We start from the raw sequence: 17,149 nt of genomic DNA, 5'->3' as shown, positions 1-17,149 counted from the left end.
AAAAAAAGGGTAAAGTTCTGAAAGCACATATTTCTGTTTCAATTTTTTATAAGATTGGCTTTTTTACTCCTGATAATAGTATGTTTCGAAAATATACTCATCTTTCCTCTAAAAAGATGCAAGAATCATTTAGTGAAAAATATTTTGGAGGAAATCACTTCATCTTCAGCTCAGATTCATGATTGTACCTCTCTAAAATTCTAATTTTAATCATTCTGTCGTTTAGAGAAGGATGTTTCTCGTTTTAGCACAAAATTAGTTTAAACTGACTTTCACCGAAGGAAAAACATGCCACTTAAAGTCACCCAACTGAAGAAAAGAAGTCCAAATGCCCAAGAAATGTTTACTTGGTTTTTAACACCTCCTATACTTTGAATCCTGTCAGGGTAATGTTTTATGCATTGTTGATCTTTAGAAGTTAAAAACAAAAAACACCGCTCATTTCAGTAAACTTTATGGGAAGGCAATTTCTCTTAATGAGAAAATCTGGAGATGTGAAGTAGGAAAAAGAGTCATGCCCAATTCAGCGTTCCTTATCTGCCACTAAAACCCCAAAGAGCAGCAATGTATGAAACTGGCAGTATTTGAATAATGTGCCCATTCTATCTATTTTGTGGTACCCCCTTAAAGCACCCATTGAGCCTCTGCCTTCTCCTCAGCTCAGAAAACCATAGCAACCTCAGTCCGCGCTCCTCCAACTCAGGATAGAGTTCAAGTTGTTCTCCTGCAGCCCTCTTGCCATCAGAACATGGGAAACCCTGACCACCGACGACGAGGTGTCCCGAGACTTCTCGCCACAGATAAAGGGCGGGGGAGGGGGCGCACACGCACACAGGAACCGTGCGTCGTTTAATTGAGAGGGCGAGGGAAAGTCGCCACCGAAAAGGTAAGAGCACTTTTGGAGTTCTTGGGATTGTTCAGGACAGCATCTCCGAGTGTTTGGGGAACGTCGCCTTGGCCGCCACGCACTGCCCCCCGCGCACCCCCCACACCCCCAAGGTAGGTCCCGGTCTTTATCGCTTCATTCCCAAAGCGTTCCGATTTTTCCTCCTTTTCCAGCCCGCACGTTCACACGTGGGGGTGGGGAGGCGGCGGGGAGGCGGGGCGGGAAGGTGGCCGGGCCCCTGCCCCGCGCCGCGCTCATTTGCGGCGCTCGGACTCGGGCGAAGTTCTCGCGCAGCCGGCTGGCCGCGGCCGGGGCCGGTCCCGGCGGGCGGCGGCGGCGGGTGCTCGGGGCCGGGCGGGGCGGCGGCGGCGGCGGCGGCGCGGGGACGCGCGCTCGCGCTGTCTCTTTAAGGGAGCTCGGTCTGGGGTGGCGCTTTCCTCCGCGAAGGCTCCTTTGATATTAATAGTGTTGGTGTCTTGAAACTGACGTAATGCGCGGAGACTGAGGTCCTGACAAGCGATAACATTTCTGATAAAGACCCGATCTCACTGCAATCTCAAGCGTCCTCTTTTTGGTGCTGCTCGTTTCTCCAGACCTCGCGTCCTCTCGATCGCTCTCTCGCCTTCCTATTTTTTCTTTCTTTCTTTCTTTTTTTTTTTTTTTTTAACAAAAAACAACACCCCCTCCCCTCTCCCACCCGGCACCGGGCACATCCTTGCTCTATTTCCTTTCTCTTTCTCTCGCTCTTTTTTTTTTTTTCCTAAGGGGGGGGAGGGAAGGGAAAGGGGGGGAGGCAGGAAAGACCTTTTTCTCCCCCCCCCCCCCCCAATAATCCAAGATCAACTCTGCAAACAACAGAAGACGGTTCATGGCTCTGGCCGCCGAGCCACCATCTTTCGGGCTGCCGAGGGTGTTCTTGACGATTAATCAACAGGTAAGGAGGGGAGGCCCGGCGGGCCGCGGGGCCGGGGCCGGGGGCGCGGGGGGCGCGGGCTGCCCTCGCCCGGCTCGGGGCGCCGCGATGCGAGTGCTGCGCCCGCGCGTGTGTGCGCAGAATGTGGGCGATCGCGAGCGGGGAGCCCTGGGAATTAAAAGTGACTTTCTTTGAAAAAAAAAAAAAAAAAAAAAAGCAGAGGGAGAGTGTGCAGAAAGCCAAGCGCAGGCTTCTCGGGTTTCACATGCATTTTCTTTCTTCCTTTCTGCGCGTGTGATTTCTTTCTTTCTTTCTTCTCTCCTGCTCCCCTTTTCCCCCTTCCTCTCCTCCTTTTGGTGGGTCTGAGGCATCTGAGCCTTGGAAACCAGCGACTTCAAACTGCAGTAGCCCCTGGAGTCAGGAGGGTCAAGTTCAGCCGCCGGGGAGGAGGAAAAACAAATCCCCATTTGCCAAAAAAAGAAGTTTCAGGCCGGTGCCCCCTCCCCCTCGCAGCCCCACTCCCCCTCGCTGTCTCTTTCTGGCTGATTTTAATTCTCTCCTACCGGGCGCAGCGGAGGAACTGGAGGTGGTTGGACCCGAGGGGCCGCCGCCGCCGCCGCTGCAAGTTTCCTGGGGGCTCCTGACAAGCGGGGAGCAGACTAGGCACCGGCATGCAGAGTAGTAAGTTGGACGAACTTGGGAGGGTCGGGAGGGACTTAGAGAGGGGCCTTCGTGTGGTCCCCAAAGTGGGGGAAATAGCACAGGACTAGTTTGGCTTTGAAGAGTTTGCAAAGCCAGGCTTCAAACTTTTTTCCCTTAAAGGCCCAGCTGGGGCTGGAGAGGGAGGGTGTCGCATCCCCTGATGCACCCGCCTCTGAGCGGCTCAGGGCAGCGTGGCCCAAGGGGTCTGTGCCCTGTCGGTGCCATGTGGCAGGGCCTTGCAGCCAGGGAGCTTCCGTAGGGGCTGAGGAAGGGGCAGACTTCCTCTGCGGTGCGGTTGATGCGCCATGTGTCGCGCGGGTCAGGGGACACTGGCCGGTGATTAAATGCCTGACAGCGGTGGGACATCCAGGCGGACAGGCGCTTTGCCTTCTGTCTAGTTCCTGTTTGGGCTCTAGACTCTGAAACGCATCTTTGAAAAGCCAAGGCAAACACCGCTGTCCCTTCAAATAACTCCAGGATTATAGGACCCCATGAATAATTTGAGGGTGAGGTAGAGGTGGGAGCTGTTTGAAGTGCAAAGCTGTTTTTGTGGCTGGAAAAGCTTTTTTGTTTAGTACCTGTCTGAGATAGTGGTGTTTCCCCTTTCCCCAGGGAAGTCAGTAACTGTTTTATGGCCCTAGGACTCTAAAGCAATTTAAGTTAGAGGGCGACAAGGACTGGTGGGGTTTCAGAGGGAATCTTGAACTTATTAAATTTTAGGACCTGCTTTACTTCCCCATATCTTTTTAGGCCCCAGAATTGATACTTTGAAAGTTTTTGAGTAAGAGCGATGGATCTTAATGATGAATCAAAATTATGATAGAATATTCATCCTTATCCTATTTTGGAAAATCACGGCTAGAGTTTAAGCAAGGTAAGTGAAGTGAGAAGCTTAGTGGTGTAGTTAAATGTGAGACAAGTTAGGCCGATTCATTGAACTTTTGTAGATTCATTGAACTTTTGAAAATGTACCAGGTGAACAGGAAAGGGCTGGGGAGAGATAATAAGTACAAAAGCAAAATATAGATAGGGCCTGAGACAAAATTACAAAGAAATGATAATTCTAGGCCTGGTTGTTGGCTAAATTTGATTGCTCAAAGCAAAAATAAAATAGGAACCTTCCAACAACTCTTCGGAGCCCTCCAGCTCTGAAGCTAAAATCTATGGATCTGGCTGGCATCATGTTACTTTCCTTCTGGTTTTAGGAAAAGTTGATCATTTAGAAAAGGCTGCCAGAGTTAAAAATGCCAGGGACAGTAAAGGAAAGTAATGCGGGCAGCCAGTTCAGTTCTTGACGTGGACAAAATGAGAATGAAAGTTTCAGAGCTCACTGTTGTGAAGTTTCTTACATGTTGCTCATTTGCTTAGCAGACGTTCTCAGCCATCCCACCGGTTAATGTGAAAAAGCAAAGGATCTAAAATAATCATGTGGGCTTTTTTTCCCCCCTTTCCCCAAGTATGCCAGGGTTGTGAATAAATACAGGGTTTGTATGGGAAGATGAAGCGTTTCCTGTAAGTTCTGATGCTGACAGCACAGTTTGGAAATGATACCAACATTTTGAGGATTTTTTTTTTTTAACCTTTAAGTGAAAGTTTATTAATGACATGCTGAATCTTAACAAGTTAAACATATAGTTCTTAGCGTTTATCTCTCCTTAGATTTCATAACTTCCTTTTAAAGCTGTACCCTTGGATAAAAACATCTCCAGTCAGTTAAATAGGCAGGGCCAATAATGTGCTAAAGTTTAGTGATTATTTCTGGATATTAATAATGTGAAAATAAAACACCTGAAGAGGGAATAGAGTTATATTGCCAATATTCCGGACTTGATTTCTCTAAATGTAAGGCATTCTGAAGCTTCATGAGTACTCTGTTGGCAAAGTCTTATTTACCATCCGTGAGCTGCCGTTTATGGCTTCCTGATTTATCTGTTGTAAGTTAGGATATGTGTGTGCAGAACGCTTTTACACACATAATAACCAAGTCTGACACTCTCCAAATAACTGGTGGAACACGGCAAGTGCCTAACACAAAGTTTGTCACTTCTTTGAATTTTAGATGCTGTTAGGGTCTCTGGGACTGCTTAGATTTTGTCCTTTGTGTCTTAAAGGTAAACTAAAGAAGGAGGAAAGTGTCAGGGCGGCTGTGAAGTCTGGGTTGAATTCCGAACTTAGCATATTTGACAACCATATATATTTTAAATGATTTTATACAAATTTTCTACCTACTTGCTTAAAAAACAGGTTAGGATTCAAATCAGTGTGCACATTCATAAGTGAGTTACATGTGGCCCTACCATATTTCAGTATTATTTTACTTTTCTTTTAAGTCATGTACTACTCGTGAATTTATTCTAATTTCCACAGTGGAGGTCTCTACAGAGATCTTCATTCAAAGGAAAACCTTCAAAACAGGGAGATGAATGCATGTGTGGAAAAGCTGCTTTTAGGAGCCTAATATTTCAATGATGTTTCTGTAATTGTGATGATGATGAGATATGTATGCATGTGTGTTCAGAGATAGAAACCACGCTTTTCATTTAATGATCTTCGCATTTTTTTTTTATACTAAGAAATAAGCCAAAGGGTGTTAGGTTTTAATAAACTCTTGCCTTCCCGTCTTTGTTGAAGTAAATAAACATTACTGAAAGTTTTAAGAGGACTTGCAAAAAATTGTTCTTGGACTAGAACTTTATTTCAAATTTGAAATTGGGATCAATGCTGATAACTGACTTTTTAAACATTTTTCGTGCTTCGCGTATTTAAAAATTATTTTTTTACTTCAGTACTCCCTTTGATGGTGAACAGTCATCTGACGACACTGTGCTGTTGTATGTAAAACAAAATAGACTTTAAGAAGGTTATGGGCAGGTGTCTATAATTGATTTAAAGGGAAATTATTATTTTTGTAATAAGTGATGCACTTAAAATGACTGGCTCACATTAAAACATATTCTTACGAAGATATTCTCTGGTGTGTAAAATGAAGCCATTCATTCAACAGACTGACAACTTTCCACTTGATATTTGCCTTTGCTTAATTTAGTTTCCGCAGGACAGCTAGTGTGGTAGTCTGCATCTGTTTTTGGCAGGCGAAGAAAACTATAAACTCAGACAGTTCTGTCCCAAATATTGCAGCTCACAGTTACAATCAATTTGATAAAAACAGGCAAGTTTTATGGGCTTGTTTTCTCTTGTTCATCCTTGGTCAAACTTCCAGGTAACAGAGGTTTATCTTTCTTCCTCTTTTTCTGGTTATGACTACTAATACCCTTGATAACTAGTTCTGACTCTTGTTTACTCATTTGTTTTCCTAATTTACTAGTTATTGATATTTTGGGAAATTAATGACAGCATATCTAGACTTGGTTTTACTTTGGTTGTGTTTCTGTGGGATAACTATATTTATCTTTTGATATCATACAGAAGGAAGTGAATTCTTTGTTACTTTACTAGTTATGATTTATGGGATTTTAGAGTTCCCTGGGAGATTTAATATAAAGATGCTCTTCTAGTCTTTGCCAAGCAGAAATTTAATCTAATTCTCTTAGGTTACTTATAATGGTCACATATAGAAAAAGACTAATATGCTTTATATTTTTAAAAATTGGGCAGCTTTAAAATAATTATCAAGTCATTTGTCTCCTAAAAGCTTTAACCAGTCGATTAAAGTTAATATACTAAAATACCAAGTTGTGTTTTATGGTACTGTTCAGTAGCAAACAATGCTGCAGAGAGTATAAATGCTTTTAAAAATTTATCCTTGGGTATAAGGGGGTCCAAAGCCAGTCATTAATTTGTGTAGAATATTCTATTATTTTTGACCTTTATAAATAATGCCTTTGTTGTTACAATGATGGTCACTTTTTGGTTGTCACAGCACTCAGTGGCTCTCATAGCTGAAAACTGAATCTGTTGGTCTTTGGTTCTCTGATAGGCATTATAATGTAGAACTTGATTTAGGTTAGATCTTTGGACTTCAGAAACTCTTGTTACTGAATTTGGGGATAGAACGTGGGAGAAAATTTTTTAAATTGTTAAGTTAGTTAGATGAAGAAACTTGACTAGGGATGGTGATTGCAGCTATAGTGACTATTATAGTAGCGGTGTCTCCTTTTTGTTATCTTACTTTTCCCCCCAAGAGCACAAATCCAAATAGCAAAACCAGAAATGAACTTATCTGTGCACTTCAAATTTGAAGCATCATTGGAAATCATTTTCTGATTCAAAGCTATAATTGAAATGCAAATAATATTAAAACACCCCAGAGCAGACATTAAGGATATGCTTGTCATTCTTAAGTGTGTTTCATTAAAAATAATAAAAATCTTTTAATTTTTAAAATGTTTCTATCTCTTTAAAAACCTGCAGTAAATACTTCACAAGTGGCTAGACACCTTCCCTGGTGGTTTAGTTTATACAAGTAGGAAACTTTCTCTCCTACTCTTTCTCTCTCTCTTTCTTGTTTTCTTTAAACCAACTGACGTAATGCCAAACTTTGCTTTAAAAGAACAGACAGAAGTAATTGGTAGCTTTTAACTTTTAATAATGTTCTGGATTGGTTTTAGTGGCCAAAATGCCATTTTTTTTAGAAAAAGAAAAAAGTTCAAGTAAGAACGGGCTTGTGGCCTGAGGAAGAAAGGCTCTGTTGATGCAGTTATTTTTATTCTTGTTTTTCAATCTGTTATTAAAAATCTTTCCTGCTGAGCACTGCTGGAGTTCTCCAATTGCTCTTTGTGATGGCTGGTGCATTTCAGGTTACCGTAACTTAAACAGTTTTTGGGTTTTGGGGAGAATGGGTGTTCGCATTCCCTTATTTCATTCTTATTTTGGGGAAAAAGCATTAGTTTTGTTTCACTGGAGATTAAGTAAGGTTATCACTGGCAATAGGTCGAAGAATAGTTGTATATAGAAGGAATGCCACACCTGTTAGCAAAGCCTAAAATGTGGAAGTTTAGTCCTGACATTAATCACTTTTATATGCAGAGGAAGGAAAATAGATGAAACTACCAAAATGCATTTCTAGATTGAAAACATAAGTTTTAAGGGTCAATATGTTTCGACTGGAGTTTTTCTTTTTTCCCCTTAGAATTTTACATGATATTTTTTAACCCTATTTATCAAGCAGTAATTTTAGCTTTTTCTTTCTTCCTCTCTCTCTCTCTCTCTCTCTCTCTCTCTCTCTCTCTCTCTCTCTCTCTTTTTCTTTCTTTCTTCTCTCTTTCTGACAAGGCAGACAGAACTTTCTGTAGTTAAGAGACATCTTGGTAATGTTGATTGACATCGAGCAACTTCCTAAGCTGTCAAGAAAGAAAATATTTTCTGGGGGCGAATAGATTTGTGTCAGTATTCCCTTCCTTGGGGAAAGATCTTCCACCCAGAAATGGGGCCCTCCACCCCATTTTGTGGGTCAGAACTGAGTATAGATATTTCTGATGTGAATTGTTGCAGAGGTCTAAATCTATGGTTACTTATCTTGGACTTGGTTTTTAATGCCGAATTTATTCCTGTGATGTTTTCCCCCTTCTTACTCAGAGCTTATTTAAGGAATAATACATATTGAAAATTCGGCATTGCACACAGGAAGAGTAGAGACTTTGAGGCTTTTATAATTATAAAAAGCATTTTGCATATTTAGGGCCCTTCAAGTACTCTCCCCTTAGATATTTAGCAGTTTTGATTTACTCGATGTGCTTCTCAGATTTTCCTGTGAAAGCTGCAGACTTTATTCCCATCCGAAGTATTCCGTCCTTGCTAACTGCTCCTTTACTTATGGATTTGTTAGGAAAATCTTAAAAGCACTTAAGCTATGTGTTGTTCGTATCAGCGCAGTAGAAGTTTCTTGGAGTAGGTCATGATTTATTTAAATTTTGTACGAAATTTTCAAACATAAATTTCAAGTTATGAGTATGACCGTCCATAGATTTTTATTTAATGAATGTTGGTTTGTTACTTCAAAACTTTGGGGAGAGTAATAAAGTTTAGGAAGAAGGGAAAAAGGCAGAGGGAGGTGTTTGGAGCGATGGTCCTTTAATATCAGCAGTTTGTTTACTGTTGAGTGGTGGGGAGGGGTTGGAGGAGGCTTTGTGGAAGATGATACAAGAAAAAAAAATCCATCAATTGCGCATATGATCCCCTCCCCTTAAGGTTTACTTAAACAATATGTTTCGGTTTTGCCTCAAACCATTCTGCACCACCTCTGCTCCAAGAATCCACCTCGATCTTGGTTCCTAGGAGATTAAGGATGACTCTTTATGTTATATAATGAACAGCAGTATTATATGAACAAAGGTAACGTATTTTGATTTGTGTAATGTTTTGATAGTTAGTAGTAGGCTACCTATGATATGAAGGGAATTCTAGCAGGGTAAATGCCTGCAAGTGCTTTGAGGTATCATGATAGTGCTGTGTTTAAGTTACTGCGGTTACGTGTGCGTGCTACTGTAGGTGTGTTTTACGTATGTAATGCATGTAATATTGCTTAGATACACCTGGACGATGAACTTTAATATGCCATAAGGAACTCTGCTTTAAATGTGAATCTTTTAAGGAGCTCCGTGACTTTATACAGTCTGGAAGTTTGAAGTGAGTATGGCGGTTTAACATAATGAATCCATCTTCATCATAATACTTAGATCTATCCTGAGTTTACTAAGAAATTTGAAAAGAAGAAAAAGCTATAAATCAAAATGCCCCCATGCAGTGTATTTTAAGAACTGCTTCTGAGATCATTTTTCAAAAGTTCCATTTCTGTGGAAGGGAGCAGGGAAGTGAAGTGCTGTTTCTGGATATACGTTTTATGGACGAGCACGTTATAGTTTACAATTCTATCAGCTCAAAACGTTATGTAGAAATAATATGGAACATGTAAAGACTCTGTACTATGATCCCATGCGTTTTTCCCTAGGGTGATGGATTCTGTGCGTCACCCAAATGTGATGCTATTTGCTAGGCTTGTAATACTGGTTTTGAGGGTTGCTGTATGTCCTATTTCATCAAGCAACACAGTACAACAACTTTGGTATCTAGGTAATTGACACAGTCAAAATAGGCTCTGGAAAATGTTCCAAATACTTTTAAGTAAGTCAGAAGCTAACATATATGTAATTTATTTAACACTTGAATAAACAAATGATTCATTGTCTGTTCTTCAAGCCTTCTATAGTAGATAGTATTAGAAGGAAATATACAAGTGTCCACAGTTCATTTTTTGTTTCTTTTTCTTTAATTTGAAGGAAGCATGGTCCTCTTATTTGCCTTAATAATTACTTTATCTGTAATTATTTTATTCATGGTAGTGTGTAGTATAGTATTATAAGGAATAATAAACATTTATATTATCTAAAGTACATGTCCCAAGTTTTAAAAAACATTACTACTATTATATAATTAAATTGAATATTATAATAATCAGTAATGAACCCAATCTGGGGTGGGAGATGACATCACATTGTTATTTATACTCTAAATATATTTTAGATATAGCAATAGATAAAAAGTATTTTGACCAAGAGCTGTTTTGCCTTATAGAATTTGTTCAGAGTATGAAGCATACAAATCAGGGAAGATTCATAATATTATCATGCAATATAGCTTTTTATTAATTTTTGTGAATCATCATTTCAGTTTCTCCATGTATTTATATAGAAACAAATATTCCTACAAATAGGGTAAATTAAATATGTGTTGCCAAAGTTAGTTTGTGGAATCTAATTTATTGCATGGTACACTTCATATACATAGGGATCAAGCATTACTAATTCAGGTTTAGCTTTTTTTCTCTCTGGTCTGTGCAAAAGGGCAGCATATGAATTTGTGACTTCATAATACCTAAGTATGTATACAAACGTACCCATTTGTATTCTCACTCCTATAGAATGTTCGTGCATTACAGGCTTTACATGGAATTTTACCATATTCCATATATTTTTTAAAATGACCTGAGTCTCTGTAATGTTCATTAAAATTATTTAGTACATCCCAACACCTATTTGAAAGTTAATTTAATTACATTTTGGTTCTGAAATGAGAGTGAGATCGGTAAGGCAAATTAAAAACCAAATTCCACCTATGTGCCCTCTCTGATGACATTATCCACACATCATCTTCATCTCTGGAAGATGTGGAAATAAATGCATCAGCCTACTCGTCTCTCAATACTGGTAGGTAGTTCTGAACATATAAAAATTCCTAAGAGAGGTTGGTGTTTGTTTTTGCTTTAATTTTGATGCCATTGAGTATTTTTGAGAGATTATTACCTCACTTTACTTCTAAAAGATACCTTTCAGTTTATGGACTCAAGGCTGGCATACATATTAAATTTTAATAATCCATATTACTTAATTTTTCATACATATTAGTCTTATTTTTGAATAGTTAATAATATTATATCAATTTTTAATTTCAGTGTACTATACCAAAAATTTGCAGAAAGTAACATCAGTTATTTCTTTATGTACCTTTGAGATCTTTTAAAATCATGATGTATTTGGTTGCTGAATTTGTTAATAAATAGTTATAAGTAAAATTGATTATGGCTATCTTTGGATGTATACCCTTTTAAGAGTGTATAGTAAAACTTGCTCCTTAGTTCTGCAAACCAAGGAAATTTTTAGAAAATTACATACAAATAGCCAGTGTGAGCAATTAAGCAAAGACCTTATATGAAATATTATTTTCTGTAATTTATAAGCAAACAGTAAGATGTGTTTCTTCTTTGCATTTAGAATGTGTTTCCATTACATTCTCTGAGTGTAAGATGTGGTAAATTAGTTTTAGAAACTCACTGTCATTTAAACCTCAAATACGATAAACTTAATTTTACTCTATATCCTATCACTGTTAATTCTATTTTTAAATGGCTTGTTCTTAAGACAGTTTGTACTGTTGAAAGAATGCCCTATTTATTTACAACACATCTTACTTTTTCTTTGTACTTTGATAAGCTGAAAGCAAGCTTAGATTGAAGACCAATAGCAAAATCCTGTTGTACACATTTTACTTGGAAATCTGTGCATGAATGTGCATGTTCGCAGTCACACGCTTAACCCTTTCATGTTGCATGTGTTTACTTGTGTACATATCTTGCACTTTTTAGTCTGCAAATAGTTCAGTAGCTCAGAGTTAACAGTGAATGATGTTCACTCTTCTCACCGCCTGGATAATTCAGTGTATCATTGGCTATAATGAAATTTTAAAACTGAGACCAATAATGATTAGAAATGGAGAATCGGGGGCAGATACTACTTCAAGCAGGTTTTCCTCCTTGTTGTTTTCTCCATTTTTAGTTCCTTTTTAAAAGGATATATATGTATCTGTATCTGAACAGAAGGGAGACGAGGATACCGTACAATCCGTAATAACTTAAAGAACTATTGCTTCAATTAGCTTTCTTTATTTATTTACTTTTAACAGGAAAGCTTTGGCCTCTTTGCCTGTGGCCCTTGGGAGTTCTAGATAAAGCCCATTGGGGTCATACTCATAGTTTTGACTCCCTGTGACAAAAAGCCTTCTCTAGCTTCTGGTAAGCTACTGTGCTATGTTCCTGCAGGAGAGGAAGGGCCTGTGAGTTGATTTGGCATTTGGAAGACGAGAAAACTAGAGTCTTCCTTTCTGAAAATCCTCTGGATGATTGTCAGAAGAGTGAGCAGAGATCCTGGGTTGCATGATGCCATTGATTTTAGGGTACTAGAGAAAATTATGCTGAAACCAAGCATGCTTCCTTTGGATTATTCTGCCATACGTTATTACCATTTTTTTTCCTTTCCCCTTTTTACCCGGTTTGAGATCTAATATTTCAGTTTCTGGAGGAGTAAGGATTTATCCTTTTAGTGGGAAAAATATGCCAGTTGTAGGATTTTTACCTACATTTCTTTCTAATATTTATATTTTAGGGGCAGAAGTGTAAGAAGCTTATATACAGTGAAATAATAATTTGATTTTATTGTTTGCTGTTGAGCAGACCTTTGCCACCCCATTTCTATGAGGAAATGCATTGAATGAAATTAAATAAAGTTGTGGTATAATTTGGAAACAATTATAAGCACCAACTATGACATATTTCTGGCAAAAAGATTAAGGCAATTTTAGTTACTTAGTACGTCTACCCAACTCTGTATTCCAAGTTTATAAATGTGAATTGGACCATTCCGTCGTGAATGCTTGAAAGTCATGTTATCTTGATTTAGGGAAGAAGAGTTCTGTAAAAACTCTGACCATCAGTCTTTTGTAGATTCACAAGAAGTAAAAAGCCAAGTATCAGGTTATCAGTGCTTTGAGGTCTTTAATAAAAAAGAGTTTTACTTGTTGTTTGTGGTGGCTGTACTCAGTAGCATCAAGCACAGGCTGCTTAACATATTTATGTATTATTGAGTTAGCATAGTTCGATAAATGATTGTATTTCCATCAAGGTTTAGGGAGTAACACAAACTAGAATAGTTGCCATCCACCAAGCGTAGTTCTAAAGTTTGGAATTTGCAACTGAGTCTTAGGAACTCTGGCATGACTATCATAGTAGGTACAAATATTCAAAGTGATCACCTTTTATTAAAGTTCTGTCTTTCATGTCTAGGATAATATAGCAGTGAATGTTTGCTTTTTGTATGTTTTGTCTCCAAGCAGAGGAAACTGACAGTTTTATGTTTTAAGTGCCGAAAGTTGTTTTTGGCTGAGCAGTCCCAGAGTTAATCACTGGATGTTAACTTGAATTTTCGTCTTTAAAAAGTTTTTGATTTTTAAAACAAAGTATGCTTCCATTATTTCCAAATTGACATCCTGTGTTCTGGATTGGTTTTTAGAGAAATGTTTTCCAAATTCTCTTGGGTTGCTTGAAGTCCACTGATTTTGAAATGTTCAGTGTAGCTTTTAAAAATCTTTTTTAGCAAGGATAGAAAATACTTCATCTTTTCAGTTTTTTTTTTTTTTTACTACAGAACACTTGTTAATTTCCATGAAATACAAATTAATTTTGCATTTGCTTTGTATTTTTTTCTTTTGTGTTATCTGTTTAGAAATTCTTTGATGCATCTGAAATGTAGAGATCAGTGATTTCAGTTCCCCTGCCACACCTTGATAAGATATTTTGGCCATTTCTAAGGAGTAACTATAGGGAGAAATTATTTTTTGTGTCAATTTCATAGTGTTATTTTTAATTAAAAAATGGTTTTGGAAAATCATATACTTATTTATTCTTTGTAATTAATTGAAAAAATTTGACTGATGTAAAACTACATGCATTTAGTTGTTTCTCATTCAGAACTTATGTATTTTATTAACCAGCATTAGATTCCCTTTCAGATCACTTTTTGGAACTTTCCAAAATTAATAAGAAAATATAAAATCTCATCAATGCATAGGGTTAAAATTAAATCTGTACATAGAATGGAGACTTTCATGTAATATAGTTTAGTGCAAAGACATTTTAGTATAAAGAAAACTCTCTGGTTTCACCTGCATCCCTGCCTCCCGCTGCTGTACTTAAGATGACAGGCATTCTTAAATTATAATCCTGTAAAGCAAATAAAGCTGTTACCATAAAGAAGTAACAGCTCTGCTTCGATATCTGAGAGACTATCATACACATTTTTATTTGGAATAAATGCATTAGATCCTAAGGAAGTTGATACCAAGTTGTAAGCTTAGTATCCCTAGCACCTCCCCACACTGTTTCCTGAAGGGAGGAATTGACTGCTGAGGGCACATTATTTCCACTCCCTGTGGAGTACATTTGACAGTAATTTGGTGTCTCCACTGGTAGAAATGTGAACACTTAACCAACCACCTCCTTGTTTGTGTCTTGTGATGTCAGGCAAACATTTTTGCCAAAACTTTTGGTCCAGTGTAATCACAGCAGTGTTGTGGAATCAGGATAATGTGATGATTTTGAATCATGTTTAATGTGTTATTTTTAGGTAGTATAATTTTTAAAGAATTACTTGTTTGTAATATAGTAGGAAAGCCAGGACATTGTTTTTAGATTTCATTCAGGGCCTCTAGATACTGATACATTTCATCTTTTTTAAATGTACAAGAAGAGGTTTTATTTGTGTGAACATCAATGTAGAAATAATTGGGCCACTTTATCTTGACATAAGCTGATCATGTAAAGCTATTAGCTAACTTGGAGCCCAACACAAAGTACATTTTATTTCATTAAGTCACTTTAAGGAAACCATGTTCAAAAGGAAATATACAGAAGAACAGATGAAAAATCACCTGAGGTTAGATTAGAGTAAATGGTGTATCCTCTGAGAGAATTGTTAGTTCTGTGATTTTGCTCTAAAACTTCAGTTCTTCTGATGACGGACGTATTGTGCCTGCACCAGTATAGATGAAGTAGGAATCTAGACTCGAGGTTATTTTAGTAGTCTTGTTTGGAGAGTAGACCCTGGTCAGCAACTGAGTTCTTTTCTTAAAGGCTGGACCTTTCTCTTCTGTTAAAATCTGCTGTTAAATTTTGATTTTATGTCTTGTTTGTTCTTCCTTAATTCAGGTATATTCAGAGCAATCACAGGGTCATATTCGAGTGATTGAAGGGACTTGAGCATTCTTATCTATTCTAGCATAATCATCTTATTTTACAAAGGCGGAAAATGAAGATAAAGTTGTGTCTTTTCCCTTCTTGGATAAGGGTCTGAGCTGGTGTCTGATCATTGTCCTAATTATAAGTAAAACACTAGACAATGTCGATGTTCATTGAGGAAACCTACTTATATTATTTAAGATTTGTTAGTTTTTATTTTTCTTCAGCAGATGGGTATGAGAATAGAACAGAAAATGTTGTTTATTTGTATGCAGTGAGAAATTGATGATCCAATAATGGATCAATTGATAAGTTTATGTATCAATAATAATGAAGATATGGGAATCCATTATTTAATGTAGAGGTTATCGCATAAGGCTAAGGAGTTTCTGCAGGAAATCTAGGTTTGGTGTTTCTTTTAAGCACTTAGTAATAGGCACCTCATTGAGTTCACTGATGAACTCTAAAATCTAGTTTGGTACTAAAATATTGGTTTTACCATGGTCATTAGCATGAAGTTATTTTGTGTTATTCTTATTTCTATAGTTAAAAATGCCTCCAACATTTATCTTTATAGAGACCATTTTTTAAAAAGGATTCATTTGAATTAGGGAATTTAAAAAATCTTACAGGAAACTGGACTTCTCTTCATTCATACAACCATAGGCTCCTGGGCAGGTTGAAAAATTGAGGAGGTAATCTGTGAGGTTGGGCCTGAAATGGGCAATTAGTTATTAAAACATGGTTGAGAAACCATTTATGACATTTTACATAAACTCCTCAGCATTTATAAAAACAAATTAATGAAAGAATAATAGAAGAACTTCATTCGTTTTAAATGCCTTTCTTATTAGTCCTGTCTTTTGCAAGATACATTGGAATATTTTAAAATATAAATTCAACATCTTTCTTTTAGAATTCTTTACTCTCCATTTTTTAGCTGTGACCCCAACTGTATACAACATGGATATAGTTAATATTCCCTTCTTGATTACAATCACAGAAAGAATTCCCTGTCTTAGACTTAAAAGATCTTTTGCTTAGGATTTTGTTTCTTACCTTTCAGTTGTAAGAGTAAACTTATATCATCTAAAGGGCAAATGCAACTCCAGTTCCCCATGAATGAAATACGCAGTTTATCATCCCAACGCTGCTGCCATTTCCATTTCTGGGATGTAGAGAAGTGTGAATACCATGCTGAATCAGATGTTGCCGAGCTATCAGGGACTGCTCCCAAAGTGACTTGGGAAAGCAGGAGGTGGCATTGGGCCCTGGTCTGGTCCAACCTTTACATTCCATCCCCTTCATCCCACTGCAAGGTGAAGACACTGTAATTTCATTTCATTGTCTTTTAGCTAGAGGGCAGGCTGTCTTTTTTTGATTTGGTTTGGTTTCTTTCTGGTGAAAAGCCTTTATAAGTCGTTTGTAGATAGTTATTCTTTTAAAATGAAACTGGTTGCTGGTGGAAAATTATTATATTCATTTGTTGGAAATTAGTAATTAAACCAGAAAATAAAAAAAAAAAAAAATTAAAAACACGTTCCAAAATGGGTGAGAGGCCATTTTGACTTGGTCTGGTCCTCCCACTTGAGATTTCCTCCTTGGTGTGGTGAGTGTACTATGTGAAGAAAGACTGAAAATTTCTACTGTTATTACATAACTATCTAGTTCTCTCCTTTTTATACTACTGTCTCAGTATAGTTGAATTTATTTTTCACTTTGGTTGTGAATTCTCATTTAACATCAGATTTACACCAGATACAATCACAGCGAACACTTTAAATGTCTACTTCATCCTGGATTTTCTTAATATTATTTTGAATTTATTTTTCTACTTGAGTCTCCCCTTTATGGCAACTGTTTCTTATTTGACTTTAGGAAATTGGAAGCTTAGCATGTTCTCTGAACATTTTAGATGATTATAAGCTTTAATGTTGGGCTTTGTTTATCAAAAAGTATTTTTTTGGTGGTTCTTAAAATAGGTCCTATCCATGCAGGGTTTAAGATAATTATTGCATTTTATTTTTTCTTTCCATTTATGAGTGGAACTTCTTTCCTGATAAATCAGGTAAATTGGTATATACTGAAATTTATTTTACTTCCCCTGAATCACAATTGTGCTAATGCA

The 17,149-nt window shown here is 37.6% G+C and overlaps 1 protein-coding gene across 7 annotated transcripts in view; it reads left to right on the top strand.

Moving 5' to 3' along the window:
• Nucleotides 1-1,280: 1,280 nt before the first annotated feature.
• The window catches only part of TRPS1 (transcriptional repressor GATA binding 1), a 237,596-nt gene continuing 221,727 nt past the window's right edge, over nt 1,281-17,149 (top strand). Inside the window, exons 1-2 of one of the 7 annotated variants that reach the window (XM_079150003.1) lie at nt 1,282-1,820; nt 3,252-3,375. In XM_079150003.1, coding sequence (XP_079006129.1) covers nt 3,318-3,375 — 58 coding nt within the window. In that variant the 5' untranslated portion in view covers nt 1,282-1,820; nt 3,252-3,317. Of the gene's footprint in view, nt 1,821-1,999; nt 2,481-3,240; nt 3,376-17,149 lie in introns of those variants that run through there. The other 6 variants (XM_079150002.1, XM_079150005.1, XM_079150009.1 and 3 more) reach the window with 6 other exon arrangements.

This window comes from Sciurus vulgaris (genome assembly GCF_902686455.1).
Source record: "Sciurus vulgaris genome assembly, chromosome: 1".
In the NCBI taxonomy this organism is placed as follows: Eukaryota; Metazoa; Chordata; class Mammalia; order Rodentia; family Sciuridae; genus Sciurus; species Sciurus vulgaris.
The sequence above is the reverse complement of the archived record's forward strand: the minus strand, read 5'-3'. Positions and strand labels throughout refer to the sequence as shown.